We start from the raw sequence: 24,325 nt of genomic DNA, 5'->3' as shown, positions 1-24,325 counted from the left end.
ACAGGTGCTCTCACACACCACCGAAGCTCCGCTGCTCACTCCCCCTTACGATTCTCATACGTTTTCTGGCAAACGATCAAAGACACACGGAACTGATCCTGAGGCAGCTGCTCATGGCCGTTTCTCTCTTGCGTGCGCGCGCGCGCACACGCACACACACACACACACACACACACACACACAGCTCCTTCCCGCTCTGCTCACACCTGGGCATTACTCACCCCTGCAGGTGCTGCTCAGGCCTCAAGGTTTCTAAGCTTCACTACGATCCACGTGAGCCCGATAAAACAAGTACGCCATATACAAATAATTCTGTTGTTTATTTATTTTGAATACAAAAAGTGGCCAAGATAACAATACTAGTGGCTCTGCATACAAAACACGAGATATCCGAGGTTATTTCACATTTACAAAACTGCCATTATGTACAGCACTGGATATTCACAGCAATGTTATTCAACTCTAAGGACGAGACTCATATGAGCAGTTCGGGGGCATCCGAAATGGGAAAAAGCTAAAAACCAATGGTCTTTCATTAACTGGAGAGTCGGCCAACCAGCTATCTGGTAAAGAAAGAGAGGACCTGGTCCCCTATTCTTTACTGATGACTAAAATAAGGTTGCCCCCCACAGGGCTGAACACTGACAAGCACCCTCCAAAATTCCCATTTCATTTGCTCTTCCCCACTTCAAACTTCCCCAGAAACACCTGCCCTAATATTAGGTAAAAGCTCAGGACACTGATATACCATCTTCGGGAAAAGAAGGCTAAAGAGTGCTAAGGACATGGCATGGTCTGGGTCCATCGAAGCTCAGTTCAAACCCAAGAAAGAAATTGACCCCGTCCTGGTCATCGGTTTGGAACTCACGGGGAAAAGTGAGCCATGCTTCACCTAGAAGGTGGCAGGAAGTCACTCACTCGCTGTACACGTCACGAGCACCTACTCTGTGCAAGGCACTTGGCACTAGGTGCTGCAGGAGCCACCAAGACGAAGCGGACAGTCCCTGCCCTCAAGGAGCTTACAATCTAATCGTGAACGCTATGTACATCTATACGACGGGAGAAGCAGCCAGTTTTTCCGGGGCAGGGGTAGGGGTGGGGGTATGCCAAGCAAAATGCGGTGTTATTCTTAAAGTCATTTTATTTAAACGCTAAAAATCTGTAACACGCCACCTAATCAGATGGCAAACATTAAAAACCATCTCCTTTTTATAACCTTAAGTATTTAGACGTCTGTTCTTTTTATTTCCAAAAACGTCATATGTAAACATACACAAATTCGAAGCCGAGCACGAAGATCAGCACAGGCGCTGGGTAAACATGAAATATATTCGCTATACACAACACAGACTTATTTTTCTATACAGTCTTATTCCTGTATAAACGAGTTTGATATTCACTGTCCTTTCATACATTAAAGTACACATCTGAGTCGAAGTCTTGAAAAACACAGAATTCATTTTTGCCTTTAATTCGGCATTAGTACCAAAATTAAAACACCCTAAACCCTAGCGGCCTGTTAGCCAAACATAAATGGTAAAGTATGAACCGTCTGAAAGCCATCACAGCCTCTTACGTCGTCCAATATGACCACTTTACAGGATCTTTTTACGAAAGTAACGGGATCCTGTGATGGGAGGTAAGCAAAATTTCACCTTAGAAGTAAACATAACATTTAGAGTTCTGGAATTTAATTCTACCCGACCCATTTACAGCATTTCAACTAGGCAGCCTATACCGGGTGTCGGTATGAGAGTTTCATCATTCCCCCTTTTCAGCTCCTCCCGAGCCTGCAATGGATGAACACAGCACGTTGGTAATCCATATACTATTGCTCCAAATAAACTCGCTAAGACCTGGGATTGTATACTAAGTCTCCCCGTCCCCCCATCCCAGAGCACAGATATGACTCAAAGAAAACGCAAGATAAGAAAAGATGAATCACCTACCTGGGTAAAGAGGTTGGGGGAGAAATATCCATTACCAAAAGGATTAACTTCTTGACAGGACATCTTTATAAACAACCATTCCCGTGTTAAATGTGTCGATTCCCACACCAAGTTTTCAGAACAGCCCTGTCTTAAAACAAACTCTCTGTATGCACATGAGAGGCTGCAGCCTAGCTCCCAGACTCAGCCTCGCTAAGTCCTAATAAGACTGATCTGTGTCTGTGCCCTAGAAACGAGTTCGCAATCTTCTGCAAAATCCTGCTGCGTCACCAGGACTGCGATGCAACAGCGCTTCAGATGTCACTGGGAGCAACTTTCCATTCTGCAAATTTGACTTGATTCACTTTGAGACGGTCAGATTTCACATGCTCTCTAACCAGTTTGAAGAGCAGACATCATGTCAGCAGACGTGAAGATCTTAACTCCAGAAACCTCTTTCGGCTTCAGAAAAGAACATTTAAAAGCTATGTGACGCTGAGGCCTGAGACAGACAGTCTAAAACTCTGCTTGAAGCTGCCAGTTGATACTCAAACTCGTAACTAAAATGAAGCAACTCTCTCCGGTTGGCTCCTTTAGAGGCATTTTAAAACTCCGACAACTTGAAGGGAAAGGCGAGACCCCTGAGACACTCTGCGGACTCACCGCAGGCTAAACGCCACCTACACACGGAGGGCGGGCCGAGAGCATAAAGGTACAGTCACCAGGAGTCACAAAGCCACGCAGGGACTCGAAGCAGTCCACGTGGGCTCACTGTAAAGATTCATTTGTTTTGCTGTTTGTGCTGCCCAATCTCTAAAAAGAAAAACGGGGAGAATATACATTTCCCTTAAAAAATTTAGGACTGCTGACTCTGAATACAACCCATTCAGCTTAGCTTTGCCCAGAATTTTTGCTTGTCAAGGATAACCCTGGTAGGGGGCCGGGGACAGGGAGCTAGAATCTAGCACACTCCAGCCCAAAGTCCAGGCGGGAGTTATTCCACACTCTGAGAAAAAGTCCTGACGGAAACCAGATAGGATTTACCAAGCCAACAACTAACGCTATCACCTTTAAAAAGAAAAATTACCGTTTAATGGTTTCTTCTAGGAAGAGAGACACAACTACGTGATTTGGCTTTTAGAAATTTTATCACCAATCTATTTTTCTTTCAAACATGAACTCTGTTAACTCTGAGTGTGTCTTGAAGCTGAGCGAACAGAAGGAGTGGCTAGCGAGAGGGAGGCGGGAGGCACAGACGCTCGGCATCACCAGTGATGTGACTCCCGGGTCTTGCTGCAGGCACGGCCGGCACCCACCGAGCTCCAGTGCGGTTTAACCGCGGGTGCGCCATCAACCAGCGCCGACGTCCTCCCTCCCGCTTACCAAGCACCGACAAGCGGCAAGTTCCTCCACTTCCTACCTGACGCCGTGATGATCACGACAGAAAACGTTTTAATACTGATCACCTTTAACGTTCTTTAAACCTGATTAACCTGTGGAACTCACTCACAGGTCCAATGTACGTGCTTCAACAGCAGCATCCTCAAAACCTTCTTAGGAGGGAGAAGTGGGAAAATGTCACACTGAGCCGCGAGCTTGGCCAGTGGTTCTAACGGCTTCTGACACTGGAAAATAACTGGTAGTTTGGCAGATGGAATAGACAGAGATTGCCTGAGATCTGGGTGGTAGATGCAGGAGGATTTCAGAATAAATAATGGGCATAACAAGCTATCAATTTCTTATCTGGAACAATAGGAACAAATTAACTCTAGGCAGAGAAAGTGTGATACAGGTGTGGGGCTCTCAGACTCCCCAAATGCAACAGTGTTGCCGCTTAGAAGGACTAATTGTATGGACTCTGCCCCTGCCCTTACACAGAGCGGGCCCGTCGCGTTCTCCGGCCATTCCTGACCCAGCGATTACAGTGACAGCTGGAACACCCTGACCAGAGCGGGGACGTTCCAGGAAGGTCGAGGGTGTGGCAGGCTTCAAGCAGGAGAGGCGGCGAGTCTGAAGACTCCTGGTGTCGCTCCCACTTCCCACTGGGCAACGCCCTATCACCAGGGGCGCTGACCCTGAGTGAAAGCGAGAAGCGCACTGTTTGGGATGCTGCCTCTTATTCAAAATCTCTCATTCTCACAGGTCAGTGGCTTAACCTCCGTGAGTGGGGGCGGGCAGGAAGTGGGGGGTCCCCCAAATTTCTGGGTGGGCAGAAATTCAGGCTGAGGCAGGTGCTGGCGGGATTTCAGAGTCAAGAACGCCGCTGGGCCCAGCCCCTGCAGACAGAAGCCTCGTTCTAGTAAAGCGGTCACCATGTTTATCCCTATACAGACCCACGGAATAATTCGGCAGATCCTCTTTAGCTAAACTCTAAGAGTTAAACTTCCTTCAAAACGCACAAGCGCTTTAAATAAAAACTTAATGTAAGTTTTAGACGGCAGCAGCAGCACATCCCCCAATAAGAACAGATCAACCAGTGACTCTGATTAGGGACAAACACATAAGCGAAACGAAGCATTTTGTGATTATTAAAACTGCAATACTTCCTTGACACGACCCCAGTGTTTACTGTCATACTTACTGTAAAGTGAAACAGACACAAGCACAAACTACTGCGACTGCCCAGCCTTCTGACGTGTTACTCGTGATTTTAGTGCCGACTGCTTCTTTCCTGTGCGTCACTGAACAGGCCGGATCGGACCCGAGGGTCTGGACAAACGCCATTCTTCAAATTACCACCGAAATGAGAAAGGCGAGCAGAAGACTCCAGCAAATACATAATTACGGATTAGAGGCAAAGCATCGTTCTGAACAGGAAACAAAAGACGTTTCAAAGCGGACTGCTGGGAGGGCCCCTCAGGGGCGCCGTCCCCACTGCATGCCGGGGAGGAGGAACACGAGCGCCGGTGTGTTCCCGTCACAAAGCCACCCGTTAGCAGCTGTTTCGAGAGCGAGGACAAAATGTCTTTCACTAAGGACACGAAATAAAAGCAGGAACTGTTAGAATAAAGGCATGTAGTATGAGTCAGAATTTCACATTTTGTATTTCCCATCAAATACACTGTCTGGAAGCATGTACCATTTTAAGATGTGTGCACTGCAGCCTTGTTGATTAGCACCAATCCCTGGGATACTTATTTTAAAAATCCCAAAACACTGTAATTCCCAGAATGTCTATTTTTCCCTTTAGGTTTTACAACCGGTCAACATCTAACATCTCTTAACAGCCTGCAGAAAAAGCCTGCGTTACGAACACCAGACTTTCGCAGAGAGGAGAGACCCCCGGCCCTGCCGGCCGAGCCACAGGCACTCATAGCACTGAGCGGTGTCCACACCTCGGGGCTGCCCATCTCCTTCCAGAAGTCTCTAGGTAGACTCTGCACTCCTATACCGGACACAAATGACACGTCTGGGAGCGTTGACATTAAAAATACTACGAGTTTTAATTTAATACTAAAAGAAGAAAATATTTTTTCCTCTTTTGTAGAAACATCTCATGGAGGTTGTCACAGTTACGTCTGAAGCAGGGACGTGACACGGGGAGCTGGAATACTTGACGTCCTCAGACACGGTCAGGAGTCGGAGCAGGAAATGGGACGACCTGGGAGTCGTTAAAATAAGTCACAATTATTAACTTATGAGAGTCACCGGACCTTTCGATATATTAAAACCAATTTTAGTCTTGGCTTCAATCTCTCAAAAATAACAGCTTTAGGAAAATGTTGTCAATATGCAGGGGAGCTAATCGGCGGGGCACAGATGTGCAGCTGTGTGTTGAGGACGCCGCCGCTGGCCATGCGCTCAGACGCTCAGCTTCTGCTGGTCATTTAAGCTCCCGGAGCCACAGGCAGCGCCAGGCCACGGTCTGGGATTAAAGCCCAACGCGGCCCAGCAAGACCCTTTTCCCCAGGCTCCAGAAGAAGTCGTTCTGTTCCCAAAAACAAGAGGGCATTGGTTCAAGCCGCTTTGGCCAAGGCTCTCGGACAGTAAGCGGTCCTCACTGGGTCGGGAGTGGGGCTGACACTCATCTCCAAACGACTGAAACCTCGGCCTCGGTCATTTTGAAGATATGCCCTAGTCCCTGGAGACAGACGACGCCCTCCAAAGGGGTCCCCGGGGCGCCGGGTGCAGTCGCGAAGAGCACCTCTCTTCCGCTCAGGAGTCCGGGCCGCTCCGTCTCCCGCCACCGTCAGAACACAGGAGAGTCGCAGAAAGGGCAGGGGCTTTGCAGCAGCCTCTTGATCCAGTCGGGATCTGCCGGAGGAAGACAAGTGGGCTGAGTGTCAGCTCAGAGGCCAGGCAGACGGGACGCGGGGCGGTGGCCGCGGTGTCAGGAGGTGGCGCCCGTGGGCCAAGCACCTCACCCCACCACTCCCGAGGAGGCTGAACTAAACCTGTGGCTCCCAGAACTGAGTGGGATGAAATTTCCTTCAGCAACGACACAGGAAAATAAGGGTGCTGGGTGGGTGCTCAGCGCACTAAATTTACGCAGTTTCAAGGACTGCGTTTTTTCCTGAGACTGGATCCTACATAAATTGTTAACATCAAAATATCCTTTTATACGATTATAGAAATAGTAATTCTAAAAAATGCATTACTTGGAGAAATCGGAGCACGATAATACCGAGGCCACACCTCTTCCCCTTCTAGAAGCCTGGGTCTGGGGCCTGCCCTGCGCCACCGCCCTTCGGCTCCCACGCAGCCCCGGGCTCCCCAAAAAGCTGCACGTGGCTCAACGCAAAGTCAGCTGGTGGGTGTGTGTTTTTTAAATCTGTTCCAATCTTTTCCTGATTTTCTGCCCAAATAACATACTAATTTTCAGTTGCAATGGGTGTTTATAAATTCCCCCAAATTTGTTTCAAAATAATCCAGTAAGAGGGGGGAAGAGAGTGGGGACTACTGTACTTTTGTATGTGATTGCATTTTCTAGAATAAAAACTTAGAATACAAGCTGCCAACACACCGACTTCGCAGAACTGGAAAGTGTTAACGTCAGCCAGTTAAGGTAAAAAATAAAGAACCAGGGTGTACTGTATGAAGAACGTTTCCGCTTTACTTCCCTGCAGGCAGAGCCCCCCTCACACGCATGGAAGTGTCCACGCGTGTCTGCGCTCAGCTCGTTCGGTTGGAGTGTGATGTTAATGAACCTTGGGTCACAAATGACGTCACGTGGCATTGACCTCACTAATCCCTTGCCTACATCTTATTTCCAGTGAGTTATCTCAGAAATGTGGGCTTTGTCACCAGGCCGTTGGAAAAGAATAAAGATCAACCAGAAAAAAGCCCCATCGTGGCTCCAGAAGAGTAACTCCAAGTGCGCACCCTGTCGCTGGTTTGGCTATGCTGGCCTCGTATACCCGACCACCTGCAGAATTTTCATTCAAATGTAATCTGTACGTGCCAAGTAAGACAAGCTCCGACATTTTTTTGAATGAATCATTTGTTTGCAGTGACAGAACAGCAAACTTACTTCCTAAAATGCAATATATACTTTAACGTGACATTGTTTTTTGCCACGCCTACAGCACCTGGTCTTCCTGGGTGGTCTCCCATCCAAGTACTAACCAGGCCCCACCCTGCTTAGCTTCCGAGATCAGATGGGATCGGGCTTGTTCAGGGTGGCATGGCCGTAGACAACATGACCTTTACGAAGGCCGTTTTTAGCGAGTTGCGGCTTCGTGCTGACACCAGGCGCCACGGGACGAGCCTCTCACTGCCCGGTGGCCTCAGACTGAGCGGCGAGGAGCCCAACTGGCCACCGGCCACCGTGCAGCTGGCGCTCAGCCTCCCGAGGCGGGGACGCTCACCTTCGGGGGCAGGGTGGCGCGCGATGCTGTCGTGGAGCAGACACCTCCGGTAGATCAAGCTCTGGCAGGACTGGTAGGTTAAGAAGCACCTGGGAGACAGACAGACGCGCTCGTCAGCTCTACGGACGCCCGGAGGGAGGGCAGCGTGGCGCCGCGGGTGACTCGCCCAGACCGCTGCCCTCCGCCACACGCTAAGGAAGCCAACGGCAAAACGGTCCACACGCTTGCGCGACAGCGTGTCCCTCTGCATAGCACGGTGATAGACCCGCGCCGCCCACGCTGCGAAGGAGAGGCGCGACATGCAACGTCCTCTCCGACCGGCCCTGCGGCCCCTTTCGGGCCGTCAGCAGCTCTGGGACACAATTCCGTCCGCCCGAACCCGCCTGACTCTGAGCGTTCGGCACGTGAAAGACATCGACCCGTGTTATAGCGACAGTTATTCTTGGCAGTGGTTTGTAGGATCAGGTGTAAGAACCTGAGTCCAGTGGGGAAAGCCGCAGGCTACGGATGTAGACGACGAAAGAAGGGACGGGACCAAACGCCCACAGGTTCCACGCCACCCAGTGGCTCGTCCCTGAGCACCCCCAGGACCAGGCCCGGCGGGGACGGTGGAAGGCCCCGAGGCGGGGGTGTGCACTGGGTGCTGCGGGGAAGGTTTCTAAGTTCAGCGACCAAGGAGCATAAAAATGCAAAGAGGAGGGAGACACCACGCAGGTTCGCTTTGGGTAAAGACTCGGGTGTCCAGGAGAGACGGCTCCCCTGGGGCGAGGGCCCTTCTCACATGGAGAAACAAGGTGCTCTGGCCCCGACTCCAAGCAGCAAAAACGAAAACACCTTGTTACCGCGCTTGTCTGGGAGACGGTAACACGTGGCGGCTACGTAGGGGCACTCGGGCCCGCGGGCTACGTTCTGGCTCTGTCACCAACACCTCTGTGACGGAGCAAATTACTTAACCCCCCAGGCGCCTGCTTCCACCTGTAAGTACAGAACTGACGGCGTTAGCACTCCGGAGAGTCAAAGTCCACTGTCCCTACAAGCGCGGATCCTACTCTCCCCTGGAAACGCCTGAGCGGTCAGATTAGAAACAGCGTGGCAACGCGATAAACACTGGAAAATGATCCACGATCCATCCGTAAGGGAGCAAACGATGCAACATCCACACGTGGGAAACCCGACAGCCATCAGGAATGGGACGTGTGAACTGCTGTGGGAAGCTTGACGAGAGAAATGGCGAGGTGTGGGGCAGTGTGTGCATCGCGATCCTGTTCTGGTTAAAAATAAATTTAAAAATTAACAGTGCCTACTATGTACTAAGCATCATTCCTGAAACAGTCATGAAAAATACAAACATTTCCTGTCCTCATACAGCCTCCCATTAGACGAGGGAGAAAAACAAGAAGTAAAAAATATATTAAATGGTGATAATTGCTAGATACGAAAAAGCAAGGAAGAGCGACCGAGAGGGGACGGGTGTCAGCAGGGTGGTATTTTCAGGTAGCGCAGACAGAAAGGCTTGACTGACGAAGGGACACTTGAGGGAGCCACGTGGACACCTGCTGGGAGAGCATTCCAGGACGAGAGACCGGCCAGCGTGGCCCTCCAGAAGTGGGAGGGGTGCCTCGTGTACCTGGGGGACAATGACGCCGGTGCGCCTGGAGTGAAGTGAGCAGGACAGAAAGCTAAGAGATGAGGCCGGGGTGACGGGGGCCGGCTGTGCAGCCTCGGTCACCGAGGAGATTCTACTTTTACTCATCAGAAACGGAGAGCCACCGGAAGGTTCTGAACAGAGGGTGACATGACCTGACAAGGCCTTACCAGGATCATAATCAGGGCGAAACTGAAAACAGGCTGTGGGGGACACAGATGGAAGGCGAAGACCAGGGAACTGTGATAAACTGGGCAAGAGACGATGGCGTGCTGGACCAGGCCAGTGGAGGTGGCGAGCAAGGCTGGTCAGATCTGCAAGGCCTGTGAAACCTCCAAGCCGACATACTGAGGAGACGGTGAGGTACGTGAGTCTGGACTGCGGGGGAGAAATTCGGGCTAAAGCTCTATGTTTAAGTCACCAGTGTACCGAGGATACGCAACCGCCAAGGCGGTGCCGGCAGAAGAAACACAGGTCCCAAGGTGGACGTCGGGAGTGAAGCGGAGTCAGCAAAGACAACGAGGAGCGGAGAGTCAGAGGCAGGAAGGGAAGCGGGGGCCGTGGCCAGGACCGGGGTGAAGTGCTTCGAGGAGCCACTGCGTCCGTAAAAGGAGGACACGCCGCGGTCCCCTCTGAGAGGGGCACTGAGGGCAGACGGGAGGAAGACGTCTACCTTCCATTATGAAGTTCGACGAAGTACATGAGCGCTTTTATGGTCCACTCACTTCAACGGGTATTACTTTTAGAATAATAATTTTTCAGAATTTAATGCTACTTTAAAGGAAAACAGTATTACCACAATCAACGCCTACGTCAATCAAGGAGCAAGAACTGCCGTCAAAGGATGCCTTGCTTTTATCAGACTGGAGAAAAAAGTCAGGGCCACGGTTAATAACAGCAGCTTTTCACCAGCCTAAGGGCCCAGGCGGCGCACATCTTGGATAAACACAGCGCTTCGTGCCACACAGAACTGCTGAATGAGCAGAAGCAGGATGTGACTTAAACGACTTACCGAAGCCAAATGTGGCCATTGGAACAGACGGCCTGCTTGCGGTCTGTGAACGGCAAGATCTCTTTACACAAACTGCAGTGCTCGGGGAAAGTCTGTTTGTTCATCTTCTTTGAGATGTGTCCAATCAGCACCTGGCGAGACAAAAGCAGCGGCAACATTTAGCGGGCCGGGCCGGGCCGGGCCTCCCGCAGAAAGCCCAGTGATGCACAGGAGGGGGACGATCGGGCAGCCCTGTGCCCGGGACGGGGGCTCTGCGTTTCCGTCACGCTCTCTGAAGTCAAGATCTCTTTACACAAACTGCAGTGCTCGGGGAAAGTCTGTTTGTTCATCTTCTTTGAGATGTGTCCAATCAGCACCTGGCGAGACAAAAGCGGCGGCAACGTTTAGCGGGCCGGGCCGGGCCGGGCCTCCCGCAGAAAGCCCAGTGATGCACAGGAGGGGGACGATCGGGCAGCCCTGTGCCCGGGACGGGGGCTCTGCGCTTCCGTCACGCTCTCTGAAGTGTAAAGAGGCCTCCGACATGTGTCGGCTGGCTGGGAAGAGAAAGTCCTTCAGGGGCCCTGTGACGACAGGGTGGGCCGGAAGCACTAAAGGAAAAACTCTTCTGAAAACCAAGATCTTGTTACTTGCCTTGGTTTAGCTGCTTCTGAAACAAGGACTTCACAGTTCTGTTAGAAGACAAAATATTTAGCTATTACTTACAACGTTTCGGCTTTAAGAAGGAGAAGCATCATGACAGACAAAAGATGGCATGAAACGCTAACTTTGTGGGATTGCCCAAATGTCTACTCTTCAAGAAAGGCTTACGAAGTAAAAACATAATTGGGATATAAAAGCACTAGCTTCGCCTCCTGACACCCAGAGACCCCTGACGGACCTGGTCCGAGAGCCCACAGTCCGGGAGCCACCAACCCCACGGCAGGGTCCGCGGCACGAGTGGGGAGGGGTGGGGGAGGGACGAGCTGGCTCCAGGTCTCCCGAATTTTAGCGGCTGTTAGCTCGAAGGAAGGCTCCCCGAGGGCAGAGTCTGGGCAGCACTGAGCCGCACAGAGTTAAGGAGTGTTTTCTGTCGGAGCTCTCGGGACCCTAGGAGGACAGTGGCCCAGGGAACCTCTCGGAGGGCTGTGGTGGGCGCAGCATCCCCAAGCCTGGAACCCTAGTGCTGTCAGGGAACTTGAATTCTGGGGAATACAGTTTGGGTTACACGGTACGATTGTTCAAGTGCCAAAGGCTACACGTATTTTTTTGTAAAAACAGCGTGAGCGATACGTTTACCATATGTGCCCTTCTTGACTAACTCAGAAGTCTCGAGTCCTTTCCAATGGAAACAATCCCCCCTCTCGAGCCCCCAACTCACCGCCCCCTAAAAAAAAAACCTTCTGCAAACAGCAAGGGACGGGAGCACCGGCGTCACGCGTCTAGGGCTGTGACTGCCCGGTCACACACTACTCTCCTCAGCGCAGGCCCCTTGAGCTCATCCTCGGCCTGGAAACCTCGTCTTGCAAACCTTGCGTGTCATTCGCGGCCACCGCGAGAGGAAGAACAGAAACCCCGCGTGCGACATGAACGCGTCCTCCGCACCAGCCCGTGTCTCCCTCCCGTTTCCTCCCCAGCACCTCACGCCAAGCGACCACCGAACAACACGGCAAAGCGAAAGCTGAGCTTCAGAGCTTCAGGTCGCTTCTTGCCACGGCTTCGGCTTTCTCGTCGGTCAAACACCTACCCGTGCGGTCCGGTCGTCATAGTCCTCGTCGGACATTAGGAAGTTGCAGAGGCCCCTGGTGGGGATGCTGGTGTTCTCGGTGATCCAGGTGTGCAGGTACACCTCTCCTAGGACTCGCTTCATGTGCTCCCTGGTCAGGTGCACTTCCACGGCTTCGATTTTCCCTTGGATTTCGAGGAGTTTCTCTTCCATCGGCTCGCGGCCTCCGGCATCTCCGGACTGGGCGAGGGGGTCATCTGTGGGGTCCTCTGGGTCCCCTTCTTTGCTCCTCTCCTGATGGGCCTGCCTAGTCACCTGTTTGGAGGAAGTGCCCTCTTGCTGTTCACCCTCGGCCGTGCCCGGCCCAGGCGAGTCGACCAGTAAGCTTTTTGAGTCCTCGTGGGTGGGCTTCCATAAGGCTTCCGAAGGGGTTTTCTGCATTGACTGGTAGAGAATCCTCAGGAGGAAGAGTTTGAAGCGCCAGAAGTAGGTGGCCCCGCTGCTCTCGATCTTTTTTTCCAGAGCTTCTTGTAAAAACTGAGGGATATGTTTATCTTTTAAGATCTTCCAGCGTACGAGGTCTATTAAATCCACCTGCTTAAAGAGATTTTGAACTGAAGACTCCAGGAGCTGAGCAGCTGCCTCTTCGAAGGTTTTGAGGGTGACGAACTGGACCTGGTAGTTTTTGTTCACGGGATGCAGGCCGTTGACCATGCCCTCCGTGGTGATGACGGCCAGATACGCGCCGCACGGGCTCACCGCTATCCCGTGCGTCCTCACCGAGCCAAACACGTCCGAGAGCTTAATCAACTGGTGTTCGAACTTCAGCGCGACGTCTGTGAAAATGGGAATCAGCTGCCTCACCTTCCCGTCGCTGGAACAAGTATACACTGTGCCGTTCTGCTTGTCCGCAGTCATGGAGACGATGGGCAGGGAGTGAAGGCCCGTGACGTGGGAATTGTGAACGTTCAGACCTGCTTTGGAGATGAGCAGGAGACACCAGAACACGTAGGGTCCTCTCGCGGCCACCACTAGGCTGCAGCTGCACTTCTGGTACGGGTGATAGAGCGGGACACACTTTATGCTGTGCACCGGCAGCTGGTCCATCTCCTTCCACAAGACGACGGGCTGCCTCAAAGTGAAGTAGCCTTTCACCGCTTTGAGGTTGACAGGGAGAATTTTCACAGGTCCGAAGGCACTCCCCACGATAAGGCCGCTCATTTTCCGATTATTGTGCTCGTATTCCCACCAGAACAAGACACTGGGAGAGCTGATTCCTGACTCGATCGTGTTGCACGAAGAGATGGATTCCTTGCCTACAAACGGCAGCTGGAACTGCCACACGGCAATGTCGCCGTTTTCGAAGAGGACTGCCAGGAGCACACTGCCCACGTCCCGGCACTCGTTATTGTGCTTGACCTGCTGAGTGGTGCAGATGGCCGACCACTCCATCCTGACTGCCGTCTGCATGCTGTGTCTCCTCTGAAACTCGGCAAAATCGCCCAGGTTCCCTTCCGGAGCCTCGCTTTTAGAGAGCCTGTAACGGGTCTCATGAAGACGTTCTCCATACAGCTCAGTCAGGTCGACCAGCTGGACCCACTGCAGCCTGTTGAGGTTAGCCTGGACGGTCAGGCGGTTGTCCATGGTCAGCGCTGCCAAGAGGCACCTGCCGTTAGCATCGCAGCCCATGGGGGACCAGCTTGTGTATTTGAATCCTCTCATCGGTGGCAAAGCCTTTCCCTCGGGGTTGAACACCCGATCCAGCATGAAAGTCTGACTGACCGCGGGGTCTTTAGAGGTGGCGAATTTCTCCTTACACTCGGCGACTTCTGCTTTTGAGCCAACCTGTAAACGAGATGTAAAAACTATCAGATAAATGTTTCTCTCCAGGAATATAGTTACATTATTACTTAGGGTGTATCCACTGATTCACATTAATCTATCCGGTAATTTTGTATCAATTCTGTTAATTTGGGTATGACACGCACTTGAAAGATCAAGTATGTGTCTAAAATTAAATGAAAATTTACTCAGAAAATGGTGATATTTTTTAAAGGATCGGAATAAAAGTCCTTATTATTCATAGCCTGGTTCCCACCTTCTTTTTAGAATCGACGTTAGCAACAAGGACAATAGAGGTGTACTTGATTCATAAGAGTCAACAGGGCATTTGGCTGAACTAGTCACAAAAGTAATAAAGGTGTTAAAATTCACAAAAATATACATTTCTGATACAACTAGATATTTGGGTATTTACAATATCTTGGCAACACAGATGCAAACTCGAAGTTTTCTATCTAAAATTTCACATACGAATTATGCTGAAAGCTGCCCAACTGCTTCGTCCACTGTTTCTATATAGTAACGTCCACTCCAGTGAGAGAATCTGTCACCCCTGAACAGTCCCGCCCCAGCCTTCCGTGGCTCCCTTGCCTGGGATGCTCTTTCTTCCTATCAAATCTCAACCATCCTACAGGCCTCTGAGATCATGCTAGCTTTCCTTCATCTCTCCCTCTTCCAAGTTCGTAACATACATCATCGGTGCTATTTACTTGGTGCCTAGCTGAGCGATGGTGAGTTCTTTAAAGATGGAGGAAGAAATAAATGACTAAAAGAAAGAGGTCCATAAGAAAACAGCCAGGAAGCCTAAAGCCGAAAAAAGAGCAGAGGTCAACTAAGACGTGGTTTCTGCTATGCCAGAAGCAAGAATGCGCGCGAGAGATGGACCGCAGAGAAAGAGGGCAGTCAGCTCCTCTCTGCTTGTCCATTCCCTTTTACGTAGATCTGCCAACCAGAAAGGGTAGTTAAAAAAACATAGTTAAAAAGGGACTTGAGCCTAAGACATCTACGGATATGATAAAAGTCACTTTAAATGAGTTTGTTTCCTAGCCCAGGGGAATTTCACACTCCAGGACACAAAGAACTTGGAAGATGTAGGACTCAGAATCCCTAACCAAATTCCTTGATAAAGCTTTGGCCAACTGAGAATGTGTTAGAAAACCAGGGCGAAACAAATCGTTTAAAAAATATCCCCCGAATGGGAAATAGATAACAAAAACCACAGACCATTAAGCAGGATAGAAAATGCTTCAGTGTATTCACAAATGAACGGTTGTGTAGACAGCAGTGACCATTAGAAACTAGCACAGGATAACTGGAAAAACCTAATCTTATTCTCTTTTCTGCTGGAGCTGATTAATGACAGAATAAGCAGGTATATAAAATGAAAGTTGTCCAACAAACGAATCAGATAACTAACTTTTCCTAAAGTGTATCACACAGACAACTACTCTCCTACATTGTCCCTTGAAAAAGAGTTCTGTGACTACATACATCATTGCCCCTGAAGAGTCACAGGAGCGCATTAAATGCCTTGGCCAGGGAGCTACTGTAGAGACTTACATTAACCAGATTACCCAAATGTAAAAAACAAAAACAAAAACAAAAAAAAACACCTTTTTTGCGGGTGCCATCCTAAAGAATACTCCGGAAATGGTGTCTTGGGCAGAATACCTTGATTTTAGAAAAGCATTTTAGGGTTGTCTCTCGGGGACACTAGGGACATGCTGGAGAAACACAGTCTCGAAATTCCGATGACAGGTGCAGCTGGCTAGCCAGTTAATCAAATAATGCTGATGAAAGCCCGGAGCTTTGTATGCTACGTAAAATTTAAAAGATGACACAGTCAAGCCCGACATAATGCCTGAAACCTGTGCGCCGCTGCCTGACTGCCTAGGGTCAAATCCTCACTCTCTCACACACGCGCTCTGGGACCCTGCACGAACTGCTTAAACCTCTGCCCCTAATTTTCTCACTTACAAAGAAAAAATAATAATACATGTGTCATAGAGATAGGAAGATTAAACAAAATCAATATACGTAAAGCATATATTAATAAGTGCTCAATAAATGTTAGCTATGATGACTACTTATACTCTGAGGATTAAGCAAATGTTAATGAGACCTAGGAAAAGCATGTAAAATGCAGGGTAGATATAAAGGTATCCACCAAATGAAGAGTAGGTACAAAACTGTTCACCAAATCCTGTAATATTGTAGGTAAATAAGAATAAGTGAATTCACTACATAGAAAAGCTACCATAGAATTACAAGTACACTTACAGAATTTATAACCCAAAGCAGCACCACAGGATGAAATAAAAGAAGCTCAAGCAATTCCTGGCCCCACTGATGGCAGGAATTCTTTACAGGATGGTGAGCAGAGTGGATCTGGAGCAGCAGGGAAATTCCTCATGGTTTTGTGTGAGTAATTTCTAGTATATTAGTTTGAATGAGCCTATTGCACCTCCCCGCAACTCTCCATATCACAAAACTAGTTAACAAATTAAAACATGTACCCAGATGCCCAAGGAACATACGCTTGAGTCCAGCTCCCAGAAGCCCACCCCTAGCCAATCATTTAATTACATATTATCCCGTTTCTAGTTGGCCACTGTTACTACTGATTGCTACATACTTTATAAACACCTAACAAATAAAAACTCACTTAAAGCTATTAGACGGCAAGCTTCTTGAAGGCAAGAATATGAGTCCAAAGACAGGCAATAGTTACTAATTTAATGTAGTAGATGGAATACTTGCTAATGCTCCAATGATTGATACACAACAAAAGTACTTACGCATATATTATTAGAATTTGTAACTGTCAACAACTAGGTGATTCACTAACCAGCAGCCCAATGGGAAGAAAACTTGCAACTTATTCTTAAATCATGATTTTATTGCTTTTGAGGTTTATATCATATAACCTCAGTACCCAGGACAGTAACTTGAAAATAGTGGATATGTGAACTATTATATAACTGCATATTTTCCTGAAATTCATAATCTAAATAACAGAATCATAGCAAAAGCTTCAAAGGGGTTTAACAGCTAGCCCTCTAGCAGTGCTACACACTAAAACTGTGATCCCAGTTGCAGAATGTCCATTCTCTGTGTGACAGCAAAGGCAGGCTGGACAGCACTGAGAAGATTTAAATCCCCACGGACTGTCAATGGGTAGAGGTATCAAAGGACTGATGTCGACTTTTTACATCCCTACCGTTTCACCAGTTTTATCCCAGGGGTCTCTTCTAGGATCGCAGAGACAAGTCTGCGTTCATTTACCAGGCGGTCCTAGTCTACTAAGACTGCCGATTGATGGTTCGCGTGATGCATAACCCAAAGAACGGAAGGGGAAGATGCCACTAAGTAACTTGAGGCGAGCTATCTGTCAATGATGAGGGGGCTATATGAATATTTCTTAATAATGTTAGGCGGTTGTGGAACCAACGATGGAGTCAAATTTTTATCACAATATAATGGATATCTTCATAGTCACAGCCACAGCGTTAATCTAGACTCTTATTCCTTCATGCTGGTATGACTGTATTTTTTACCTTGAGTATTTACAGTGTCTGTTTATGTGTGTACGTGTGTACATGCATAAATATCCACATGTGTAATTTCATCTTCCAAAAGATCTAAACATGATGGGTTTCATTATTCTTTTTTACGGATAGGCCTATCTTGCTATCTTGTGCCAAAGCCCAATCTCTTAACTGCTATTTTATATTGACCCCAACAGTCATCTTCTTGCCTGCAGTTCAGCCAGATTCATACTCCTGAACCAGTTAGGCCAATCCACACTTAAGAAACTTTAACGGCACCTTAGCACTTTCTACATCGAAGCCAGCTTCCTCAGACTGACCTTCAAGGTTCCCGAACTGGCCTCGCCTTACTTTCTCCAACTCTCTAGGAGAGCTACGTGAACTCACCTGTCGACTCATCATCACTTACACCAAAAATAGTACATTATGTTCAGGACTTAAATATGCATGTATGTGCATGAGACAGAAAGCTCACCTGGATGACCCTTCCTCCCTCCCTCTCATAACCCAACACTACCTTGTTTCAGGCTGCTGCAAATTTGCCACCAGATAAGCTCCCCTGATAACAGTGCCTCCCCTCACTGTTCCTTCCTTCCTTTCGATTCTCTCTGTGATAGTATCGAACCTCTACTGTATTGACACACAGACTTAAATTTTCTCTAGTTGATATACATAAACAGTAAGTTCCTTTTCGGCAGAAGATACACCTTGGAACACCCCTTCCTTCGGCCTCCCTTCTTCAGGGCTTCTTAACTTCATAGCATCAACAGCATCTGTTCACCTCATTCGGTTAAACTGGAACCAACCTGATCGTATCTTCTCCGAGAAGATCTTAGAGGATCTAAGAAGATCATACAAGTTTACCAATGATCTAATTGAACACCAAGTTGTCTGTTTAAAACTTAAGATTCACAGAGTAAATTTTTTTTTTTAAACTTCACTTTCACATAAGTATGTTCTCTGAAAATAGATACATCACTTCACAGGGTCTGTCACTACCTGATATAACGTTGTTATTTGTCAACGCAGTGGTATTTAAGTATCTATTGAATGAGTGAATATACATTTTTGATAGATCACACACATGCACACGGATCTTTAAAGGACATATTTAAAGTTTTTATACTGTACTTCTAAACCACGAAAATGAACGATATGACTTACCAATTTAAACAAATGGACTTGAAAGTGATATTAAAACAGTGAAACTTTGGGAACCCTAATGTTCTGACACCAAACTTAGTGTGTATGAAGCAGAAAGCACTACATCTACAGAGATTTTGGACTTGAAGTTTAAGAACTGCCTTTATTTCCAGAAGCTTTATTTTTCATTCTACATCCCAAATATTTTTACCTATTAAGGAAAAACTGGAGTACAAACTCCGAGATCCAGTATTTGCCCATCTGCCCAAGATGAGAACCATTCCTAATAAAGTCGCTGGAACAGTTAAGACAATGGAAAGGACCAAGTTTTCTTCTCCAAAGCAAAAGAGGAGCAAAAGGAAGGTACATAACGGTGAACAAAGCCAGCCAAGGGCCTCGGGGAGTCAGTCCCAGACAATAGGAGCTCGGGTGGAGGCAGGTCTGGGGCTGGGTCAACAGGGGGTGGAGTCTTAGAAAGCACCGCCACCGAGAGTAATCCGCGCCAGCAGCCTGCCAGATGCGGGGAAAGGAGACTAGGCTACGAGGGGACCTCCCAGTTACACGGGTGTGTTGGGAGGGGGTGCGTGGTCCGGAACACTGGGCACAATAGCTGCAAGGGTTTGTGTTCGTTTTGTCAGCTACCGCAACCCGAGCCGCTTAACCCCTACGTGCTGGGAGCGAGGAGCGGGATCCCGGGACTCCCCAGGGGACGGTGCCGCGGCCGGGGGAGGCGGGCAGGGCTGGGGCCCGGGCTGACTCACTTTGAGAAGGCAGCTGTTGAGAGGGGCGGGCACTGAGGTGCGATGGATGACCAGGTCCTGGCCCGGATTGTGCACGTCGCAGATGAGCTCCAGCACGGCGATGCTGCGGGCCGTGGACACGGACACGCGGTGGTCTTCGGACCAGGCCAGCGGCTCCAGGCCGCTCGCTGCATACTGCAGCTTCACGGCCGGGTCCCGCCGAGTCACCAGGAGGCGGAACGCGGCGCTGGGCCCGGGGATCGCGTCGGCCGCCGGCTCCTTCCCGCCCGCGTCGCCCTCCTCCTCCTCGGCCGGCGCAGGCCCGTCGGCCGCGGGCCCCACCCGGGCCTTGTCGGCCGCGTTCATCTCCAGTCCGATGCAGACGCCGGATCCCCCCGGCGCGCCAATCCCGCGTCGCCGCCACCGGCCCCCCAGCGCCCTCCGCGGCGGTTCTTTTCCCCTCAGGCCCGGAGCGCCGCGGAGCCTGGAAGGACCCCGCCGTTGCTAGGCGACCCAGCCTTGCCAGGTGGCTAAGGCGCCGCCTGTCTAGAAAACGCGAGACCTCTGCGGGCCGGACCGAGGCGCCGGGCTCTGTGTCCCGGTGACCAAGCCCCAGACCCTTTCGATGACCTCCCCGAACCGCTGAAGTGCCGGGGAAACAGTAACCCGGCAGCAATCGAAGGAAATGTTGGTTAGATGGCGCACGGCCTCTTGTTCCTCGGAGGAGTCCTAACAACTTCACAAGCGTGAACTCAGGGGTTGAGTGTCACTTGGCGTTCCCTGCCCCAGGCCACGCCACGAGGGACGCCGAGCGGGGCCCCGGCCCGCGTGGGGGCGGCGGGACCCGGAAGGGGAGCGGCCGCAGGAGCCGGCGGGGCAGCTACGCGGGGTCCTCGCGCGCTTCCCACGTGGGCTCGGGCGGAGACGCGGTCTCGGCCCGCGCGGTCCAGACGTACTTGGCTCGCCTGCGTGTGGCCGCGGTTGCGCGTCGACCATGGCGGTTACCGACGGATTGCTTCTCCACCTTTCCGAGCCCCCAGCCGCCGCCGCCGCCTTCAGGACGTTCTCCAGACCCCGCGTGGCCCAGGCGAGGCGGGTGAGTTCTGACTCGGCCTCGGGTCCGTCTGCACCCACCGGGCCCGGCCCGCGGCGCGCCGCTAGCTGCCGCCTTACCTCTGAATCGGCTTTGGAATCATTTTCGGGCTTAAGAGGGGAAAGTCAGACGTCGGGCAGCTTCTGGGAGTCGCTGAGCGACGTGTCCGAGAACGGAAGCCCCTCCCCCTCCTCCCGCCTTCCGCCCCCCCTCGCCCGCCACGCCCCGGCCCCGCCGAGGTGTCTTTGGAGCGAGCGGAGCGGGTGTCACCGGGACTAGGGCTTGCTCCGGCTGTGGTCGGAGGAGGACTCGAAAGGAAGGAACTGGATAGAGGCCGTTTCCCGGAGAAGTTAGGAACTGACGCTTGGGCGCGAGTCCCTGCCCCGTCACTTGGTAGCCACACCTTTTCTCTCGGCCACCGTTTCCTCGACCGTAAGGGTCGTCTGTTTCAGGAATGAGGACTAGAGACTAGGAATATCTTTTGGGAGCTTTCAGAAATGGCATAGATTTCATCCGTGTGCAGTCGAAGGGGGAAAGAAAATGCAACTCAGCAATATAATCCCTCACTAGGAAGGGGAAGGAAGCCTTAAACTTGATCCAAGCCAGAGCTCAGAACGGGCTCCTAGAATGATCGATTTATCTCCTAGAAAAGGGGCGGGCTACAGGGCAGAAAATCTGTTGTAAAGTCACGTTACCTCAGAGACCAGGAAGGATGCGGTCTCCTGCCAAGGAAGTTTTGTGCGTCTGTATGTGTGTGTTTTCTTGTAAAAGCAACAGATAGTTCCATGGAAAAGTTAATTGCCAAAATTCAGTACAGCCAGTGTGTTAAGCCGAAATCCCTTGAGATCATAGACGCTAACACACAGTCTCTGGATTCTCTTTGCTGAATTTTTCAGTGACAAGCTTTAGGATTTAGAAGCTTGGGAGTAAGGAGTTTTCAGCTAGCCAATGGCGTCGCGGCATCTCTGCGGGAGGGGGAAGGGGAGTCCAGAAGAGCCAGTGGGAGCACGGAATTGGAATAGGACAGACCTAGGATTAGATGGCAGCCCTGCCTCACATTAGCCTTGTGACCTTGAGGAAGTTACTTCACCTCTCTGATCTTCACTTTTCCTAGCCATAAAATAATAATGATAATTTATTTTTACTTCATATAAGGTTCTCTGATCTTCACTTTTCCTAGCCATAAAATAATGCTTGTCATTTATTCATATAAAGTTATTATGAGCATTAAATGAGATAATCGTAAAGATTGCACATTTTCAGACCCATAGAGGCACTTAATGCCAATGATATAAATAAATTCGCATTGGCTTCATTTTGTGTAATAGAATTGCTACATCGGGAGGTCAGTGGGGGTGCTTGTGCCATATACCTGCCTAGTAACTAACATGTAGGAAGTACTTACTGAAACTTTGTTAAATGAATTGAATAAATAAACATAGGGTATCTAGTTTTATGAGCTTGAACTATTGTGTCAAAAGGGTGTTAATTAATGAGGTTACGACAAGTGTCTGCAGTGGCCTTGTCTGCATCTACGTTTTCGTTTGTATCTTGAATGAGAACTATGGATATGTTGATCAAATTTGCCAGTAGCCTGAACTTGGGATGGGTGGCTGATATACTGGATTCGGGAAGACTTTGACAGCTTAAATTATGCTATATCTAATACTGCAGAATATTTTCTTTCTAAAAATGTTCTCTGGTTATTAAATTAATACAAATTTATTGTAGGAAATTTGGGGTGTAGATTAAAAAAAAAAAACAAAAAAACGCCCGTAGCTCCAGTTAACATTTTGGTGTATATCCTTCTGAAAAACAACTCAAAACAGAATAGGGATCGAACTGTTCATGATGTTTTCTAACCAAGCAGGATGCTCTTACTAAGTGGGATCACAGCATTATCCTCAGGAACCCAGGCTGTGGAATCAGAGCCTGGGCAGAGCCCGGACCCCTCAGTGACATGGGACAGATCACCTCACAGTGTTGTCATCTTAGAATGGGGTGATACCAGGACCCGAGCTGATAGGTGTCATAATTCACATAAGTGCTTAGCACTACCGCCTTGCATAGTAACCGCTCAGTTTATTAATACCAAAGACGGCGGGTCTAGACTTCGGGGCTGGATGGGCCCCAGTGATCATCCGCCATAATCCCCTCATCGTACAGCGGCAGGAACAGAGACACAGAGAGAAGTGACTTGCTTAATGTCGTGCAGCTACTTTTTAGCAGATCTAGATATGTCCTTGTGCTTCTCTGCCCAAATGTCACCTCACGAAGCGTTCCTGTCTCCTTGCCTCCCCTCGCCATAGGCCATGGTAGTTTTTCTCATAACGGTGTAGGTTTGGATTTGTGGTTTTACACTTTTGTCTCTTCCACTAGTATGTGACTTACTCGGCTTGTCTTATCTGCCAGCTTTGTACCTTTGGAACTAAGCTACTCGACAGCCGCTAAGTGGTCAGTTTTTTTAACTTATGTGTTGTGGATGCTGGAGACCAGGGTAGTTTTTTTAACTTATGTGTTGTGGATGCTGGAGACGGTTGTGGGGGGGGCGCGGGGGGAGGCTAACAAGTAGTAGAATAGTCCAGATTATGGAAAGGGGTAATTCCATTGTGTCATTTATTCATTTTACAAGTGTTTGTTGAGCACTTACTTTGTGCCAGACACGAGCCAAAGCGGGGATGACTAGGTGGAGAGAGGAGCCGGGAAAGACTGTCCTGAGGACCCAGGGAGCCTAAATCTGCAGCATGAGTATGAGTGTGCCAGCCAAAGGGCAGGCTGGAGACCTAGGTATGGGAATAACTGTGCAAAGGCCCCGAGGAGGGCAGGAGCATGGAATTGAGGAGGACCAGGACAGCCGAGGGTACAGCTGAGACTGGCGAGATGGGCGGAGGCCAGATCCCAGGGTGCTCTGTAGACCAAATGACAGAACCTCGGTTTCAGCCTGAGAGCAATGGTGTGCCCTTCTGTTGTGCCGACATCTGAGCACTTAGCTTTGGAGAGATGTTGACATGGGAATACAAGGGGACCAGGATGATAGGGGTCTAAAGTTTGTGTCCTGTTTGGGGTATTTTGTCTACAGAGGGAGGGAAAAAGGAGTCACATGATGTATGAAGGAATGTTAGGTGCAGGGGAGGTAAGCTTGTTCTGTGTTGCTACAGAAAGCAAACCTCAAGACTCATAAGTAGATGTTCAGGATGGCAGACCTTGCTTGACTATCAGAAGCATCTTCTAAACCCCTAGAATTTGGTCGCCTTGAGGGATAGAGAGCAGTCAGAGGAGGGGTGTGGACAGAAACAGCAAGGCCACCTGCCAGGGAGCCCGTAACGGGAAGGCCGTGCGTGCCGGGAGTGGCCTTTTGGCTCGTTTATGCTCTGAGGGTCTGCAGTTCTGTGAATCAGGTAAAATCTGCACATTTTATTTCCCCTTGTGGACGATTCGGCAGACCTGAAATTTGTCTTCATCTCTGTCTTTAATCTGAAAATTCGTGAAATTGGGACTTTGTAAAAATAAATGTGCAAAATGAAGTTAAGTCAGTACTGATTAATATTAAGTGTCTGAAGTTGCATTTATTACTTGGATACAAGAGTCCTCATGGTTGCCAGGGACAAAGAACTGTCGTTATCGTTAGGTTGGTCTGAAGCTGACAGTCACAACAGGCTGAGGCGTGAAAGCCATCGTTTCAAGCAAAACAACATATTCCAAGAAAACCCCAAACTCCAGAATAACAAGCACTGGCTACTCACAGGATGTTTTTATATTCATGTGCAAATTGGAAGAGAAGGCCAAAAAAATAGAGGACTTGGATGTTTCTTCTCTTAGGGGGAGTTTGGAGGTTGTGCACTTAACCACATTCAGGTCACGGAAA

The 24,325-nt window shown here is 49.6% G+C and overlaps 2 protein-coding genes and 1 non-coding gene across 6 annotated transcripts in view; 1 reads left to right on the top strand and 2 right to left on the bottom strand.

Moving 5' to 3' along the window:
- Positions 1-301: 301 nt before the first annotated feature.
- GTF3C4 (general transcription factor IIIC subunit 4) lies at positions 302-20,642 on the bottom strand. Of its 4 annotated transcripts, XR_003048189.1 has the most exons (6): positions 19,389-19,921; positions 12,116-13,939; positions 10,393-10,523; positions 7,736-7,824; positions 4,510-6,182; positions 302-2,741 (listed from the first exon to the last, which is right to left on the bottom strand). XR_003048189.1 is itself a non-coding variant. In XM_025051153.1 (5 exons), the coding sequence occupies exons 2-5, from the start codon at positions 13,859-13,861 to the stop codon at positions 6,118-6,120; spliced, it is 2,031 nt and encodes a 676-aa protein (XP_024906921.1). In that variant the 5' UTR covers positions 13,862-13,939; positions 20,541-20,642; the 3' UTR covers positions 302-6,117. The 4 variants fall into 4 exon arrangements, 3 of the variants coding, with proteins under 3 accessions (XP_024906921.1, XP_006918140.1, XP_015449655.1); XM_025051153.1 differs by lacking the exon at positions 19,389-19,921 and adding an exon at positions 20,541-20,642 and having other exon boundaries at positions 302-6,182; XM_006918078.3 differs by having other exon boundaries at positions 302-6,182.
- Positions 7,445-7,563, bottom strand: LOC112484855. The gene has a single exon (XR_003048262.1). It is a non-coding gene; the product is annotated as a 5S ribosomal RNA (ribosomal RNA).
- DDX31 (DEAD-box helicase 31) overlaps positions 20,330-24,325 on the top strand; it is a 67,014-nt gene continuing 63,018 nt past the window's right edge. The window contains exon 1 of the mRNA XM_006918079.3: positions 20,330-20,463. Within this exon, the coding sequence (XP_006918141.1) occupies positions 20,362-20,463 (102 nt within the window). The 5' untranslated portion in view covers positions 20,330-20,361. The remainder of the gene's footprint in view (positions 20,464-24,325) is intronic.

The sequence above is a fragment of the Pteropus alecto genome, unplaced genomic scaffold, assembly GCF_000325575.1.
Source record: "Pteropus alecto unplaced genomic scaffold, ASM32557v1 scaffold67, whole genome shotgun sequence".
Classification (NCBI taxonomy): domain Eukaryota; kingdom Metazoa; phylum Chordata; class Mammalia; order Chiroptera; family Pteropodidae; genus Pteropus; species Pteropus alecto.
Note: the sequence above shows the minus strand (reverse complement) of the source record. Positions and strands in the feature narration are given on the sequence as shown.

Bases quoted from the DNA above. Each gene is read 5' to 3' on its own strand.
- GTF3C4 (XM_006918078.3), bottom strand. From the start codon at position 19,733: ATGAACGCGGCCGACAAGGCCCGGGTGGGGCCCGCGGCCGACGGGCCT. The intron at 10,524-12,115 runs GTAGGTGTTTGA...TTGTCTCGCCAG, and splicing joins ATGACGACCGGACCGCACGG to GTGCTGATTGGACACATCTC. The intron at 7,825-10,392 runs GTAAGTCGTTTA...TCTGTCTCCCAG, and splicing joins AATGGCCACATTTGGCTTCG to GTGCTTCTTAACCTACCAGT.